This window comes from Sander lucioperca, chromosome 6 (genome assembly GCF_008315115.2).
Source record: "Sander lucioperca isolate FBNREF2018 chromosome 6, SLUC_FBN_1.2, whole genome shotgun sequence".
NCBI lineage: Eukaryota > Metazoa > Chordata > Actinopteri > Perciformes > Percidae > Sander > Sander lucioperca.
In genome coordinates, this window is record NC_050178.1 from 1,115,501 (window position 1) to 1,120,000 (window position 4,500).

Sequence of the window (4,500 nt, forward strand, 5' to 3'; positions counted from 1 at the left end):
ATTAAGGGGGAAAAAGTCAAGGAAAAAAGAACATGAACAAGCATTCAATGCCATCTAATGCATCAGTAGATATGATATTCGGTTCCAAAAAAGTGTTGAGGTTAGATACCCAGCCTGAACACCGTTAGTTAAACAACTGATTTTCCATGATTTCATAATTTCTAAAGAAAAAAGGAACAATTTTAATAATAATAATAATAATAATAACTTTTATTTATAAAGCGCTTTTCATGAAACCCAAGGACACTTTACAGAATTACAGTGGCTATACTAAGGGAGGTTGTAGGCCGTGGTAAACAGGTGGTGTTTCAGGAGTTTTTTAAAAAGGGATGTAGCATTTCAGATATCTGCGGGGGGGTGTTCCAGAGGAATGGGGCTGCAACACTGAAGGCTCTGTCTCCAAAGGTGCAGAGTCTGGTGTGGGGAATGGAGAGCAGGCCAGCGTCTGAGGACCGCAGGTTTCGGGGTGGGGTGTATGGATGGAGGAGGTCGGAGAGGTACTGTGGGTGTGGGGCCAGGGCATGGAGCGATTTGTAGGTGAGAAGGAGGATTTTATATGTGATGCAGGACTTAATTGGGAGCCAGTGAAAGTGGATGAGGGTTGGGGTGATGTGCTGCATACGTCTTGGTGTGGGTGAAGACCCTGGTGGCAGATTTTTGGACATACTGGAGCCTGTCTAGGGTTTTGCTGGGGACCCCAGACAGGACTCCATTACAGTAGTCCAAACGGAAGGGTTTTAAGGCTCAGTAACTCAATTTTGACCAAACATAGTAGTTTCTAACTGGAACAGAGTAAAGTCTGAAGAAATCATTGTTTGAGCATCCGACTCCATGTAAAGGTTTTAAATGGTTTTGAAATTATACTCCATGAAGTGATTCTTACTGGTGGCTCATTTTACACAACAGATACCTTTTCAGGTACTTCCTGAAAGTCTTGTCCCGTACGCCATAGATGATTGGACTAATGGATCGTGGTAGGATCTGTATGATAATATAACAAGCAAACAAGGAGTCTGCATAGTTCTTAGGGAACCATTGCAGCAAAGCAGATCTTAATAGGGGATCTGCATATGTTGCCATACACAGCAGCACCTGAAACCCATGGAGGAGGATTGTGTTTCTGGCCTTTTTGGCATCTTTGCTAGCTGTTTTAGCAGTGAACAGGACGTTGAAGTAAGTGAAAAAGATAGCAAACCAAACTATAATTAGATACACTATATAGGTAATGTCCCTCTTCCTGATAATGTAGGGATTACGAAAGACAGTTTCCCTGAGGCAGAAGACTTGGGAATGAAAGAAGTCCAGTGGCTCTGTGGCCAAAGTGATGAACAGATCAGGAAGAACAGAAAACATGCTTGTCGCCCAGATTAAACCAATTATCATTAAAGTTCTCTTGACGGTACAGATTTGCATGTGGCGAAGGGGGACGCAGATGGCGATGTAGCACTCCACCGCCATGCAAGCCAGGTTCAGAGGGGTGTTTTCAGTGGCGAAAAGAGCAAGCAAGATGAAAGTGCCACAAACGGAGACATTTATTTTGTAGAGGGTGTAGCTGATGATGAACAGCATGACAGTCAGTGTCACTTGGAGCATGTCGTTGACCACCAGGTGAATAAAAAGGATGTAGCGTGGATTCATGTAGAAGATCTGCGCAATGAAAAAAAGTGCACACAGGAGGGCAGTGAATGTTTTTATTCTACAGTAAACGTAGAAAAGCATTATACATTAAATTAGCAAATATCAGCTTACGTTAATTTATTGTTTGTTCCATTTCTGACAATCTGTTGTGAAATAATTTATCAATGAATACTTTTAAACTATGACAATATGTATCACGAGACAATAAAACTTGTAGAGATAAGGGTTGGGTATTGTTTGTTTTTTTTCCCCGATACCGGTGCTGAAATGATGATGATGGAACGGTGCCTGAACTGATACTATTAACATTTAAGGATGATTTCTTTATTGCTAAGGCCATATGGTCATAGAATTTCTGCTAAACAACAAAAAGAAGAACAACTAGGTGGCAGAAGAGTACTTTACATCAACAGCTTGAGTTTCTTGAGGTGCACTTGAATGCACCATTAATTTACGAGATGCAATTGAATGCATCTCCATTAGGTCCTGTCAGGGTTGTTTCTTATTTCCGACTCTGGCAGTTGTCCATAGAGTCTCAAGGTGCAGCCAGTCTCCTCTATGTCTTTAGCTGCAGACTGTTGTACGTCCTGGTGTTGGAATCCTTTCCAGTGAAATACAGCCACACGTTAAACTGTTTAGCTGTCATCATTTTAACCATGATTTAGCCAGTTACTAGCTAACGTTAGGCTAACGTTCCCTGCTGCCAAGTGTAGGGTTAACTAGCGTCACATGCAGCTATGCTTGAGTTTCCTGTAACGTCAGTTTCGGAGCACAAGAGGGAAGCGCAGGGATTTCACTGTGACCGAAATGAGGCAAGGAAATCCGCATTGCTATTTGGTCCGATAGATACCATGTCATTTAGGAACCTGTGCCATATTAGCACGGGGTTTCTGTACCCAACCCTACTCAGCGATTGTTTGTGAGGAAAGCCGACTGGCTAGTTAAATAACGCTAGCTTACTAATTCCACAAAGCTTCCATGCTACACTAAATGAGTCTGACAGAGTTGTCCCTCATCAGGCGATAGAAATCCTGCTCTCCCCGCTCTGCTCGCTGAGAGATCCATAGCCTAAGTCCACAGGTACAGTACAAAACTAGTTTTGCACCAAATGTATTGCAAGAAGTGTTGCAAAATTCGAGGCGCGCAGATTTACCACTTTGTGATGTGAAAGAGCACATATGTGAAGTTGCAGTGACAGATTCTAGAGGTTGTAATGGTTCTGATGGAAAATGGACGAATTAAAAAAAGAAAATGAGTAAATGTTGCAAATGCAAATTTTAACATACAAGTTCAGGTTTTTGTTCTGCAAGTTCTCACATCGTATTCTACAAGGACTCACATCAGGTCTACAAGCTCTCGCATTTTGCACCATATTTACCTTTGTTTGTAAATAGACTGGGATCTGGCCCAAAAACACTTGGTCTAACATAATTTTTCAGGAAATCTTTCATTTCTGTTTTCATTTAGTTAAAGGAATATCAGACCTGGTGGTTACGAAAAGTTTGGATGAGGCCTGCGTTGATGTAGTTGATGAAGATGCAAAGAACCACGACAATCACATTCTTGGTCACAGCTTTGGTAAAGGAGTCTCGATACTCTATAACCACAGTCACATTGGCAGATGACACGTTCATCTCTCGAATGCTGAAGATCTTGTAAAGGAGAAAATATTATTATGGAGTTCAAGGAATTGCAGTATAGACCCAAATATAAGACAATGTCATTTTGCGGTCCTTAAATCCAAATCCAAAATCCAATTCCCCAGAAAGAGTTTCCGTCCAAAGGTTCGGAAACTCTTGCCACAAAAGCTTGGTTGGGTACAGATAGATGTTATTTGGTATGAAGGGTGTGGAAATAAAATATTCTCAGTTCACATAATAATAATAATCCGGTTGAAATTCATATTTTTTAAAGTGCTTGAGGATCCAATCATCACTTAAGCGTGTGTCATGCAAGAGAGACAATAAAAACAAGTAATGGTCAAGTTGTCATAGTGTGGCATAGGTGATATCACATAGTGTGATAGTTGTGTTGATTCACGACGTCAACTCATGCATTGAGTAACATGCAAGAAAACATTCCACCTTAAACGTTCTACCAGCGGTAGTTTTTGAGCAGCCATTTAATTGAGTCATTTTTCTTAGTCCATAACTAACTAGTAAAGATGACAGGGCAGCAAAAATAACCTTTCATTTTGTAGCTATAGTTGACTAATGTATGTAAATATGCCACCGTAGGAACAGTGGTTACATAACCTTTCAAAGGAGCCACAATTTAACCGTGCGCATGCATGAAGGGATGGATGTGCATCGCACTGGTACTTAATAAAAAAATAACATCCCTGTTAATGGACTGACAAATCACAATTTAAACCTCTTCAATCTAACCACTGAGTAGAGTGCAGAGGGCCCACAGAAAAACTCTTACGCTTTTCTCCCATCATGCAACACTGTGGGGACATCCTCTTAATGGAATTTTGAATCATTTCATTCTTCTTCTTTTTGGGCCGAAACTATTTCAAATGGAAATAATTTATTTGGTGTCTGATTTATACTCTTTATCACTGTTGAAAGAGTTATTATTGAAGGAAAGAAGAAAAATGTCAATGCAACAGCTGAGTCCAAACTTTGGAATGGTAGTGTATGTACTCATTATTTTCATAACAATATTTATTGTTATACTGAGGAAACATTCAAAACGTTTTTGTTGAATGTATTTCTATTAAATAAAGAAGCACTACACATTTTGAAAAATACTATTAATAGTCAATCATTTAAATATGCAGAGAAAGTTGTATAACACACTCGTGTAAATCATTATATTCCATTAAAGCATCAATTCTCATTACTTTATGATGCATTG

At 39.8% G+C, this 4,500-nt stretch overlaps 1 protein-coding gene across 1 annotated transcript; it reads right to left on the reverse strand.

Annotated features, from left to right (window-relative positions):
* Positions 1-879: 879 nt before the first annotated feature.
* LOC116050292 (odorant receptor 131-2-like) lies at positions 880-3,272 on the reverse strand. The gene is made up of 2 exons (XM_031300274.1): positions 3,123-3,272; positions 880-1,647 (listed from the first exon to the last, which is right to left on the reverse strand). The coding sequence occupies exons 1-2, from the start codon at positions 3,270-3,272 to the stop codon at positions 880-882; spliced, it is 918 nt and encodes a 305-aa protein (XP_031156134.1).
* Positions 3,273-4,500: the final 1,228 nt, after the last annotated feature.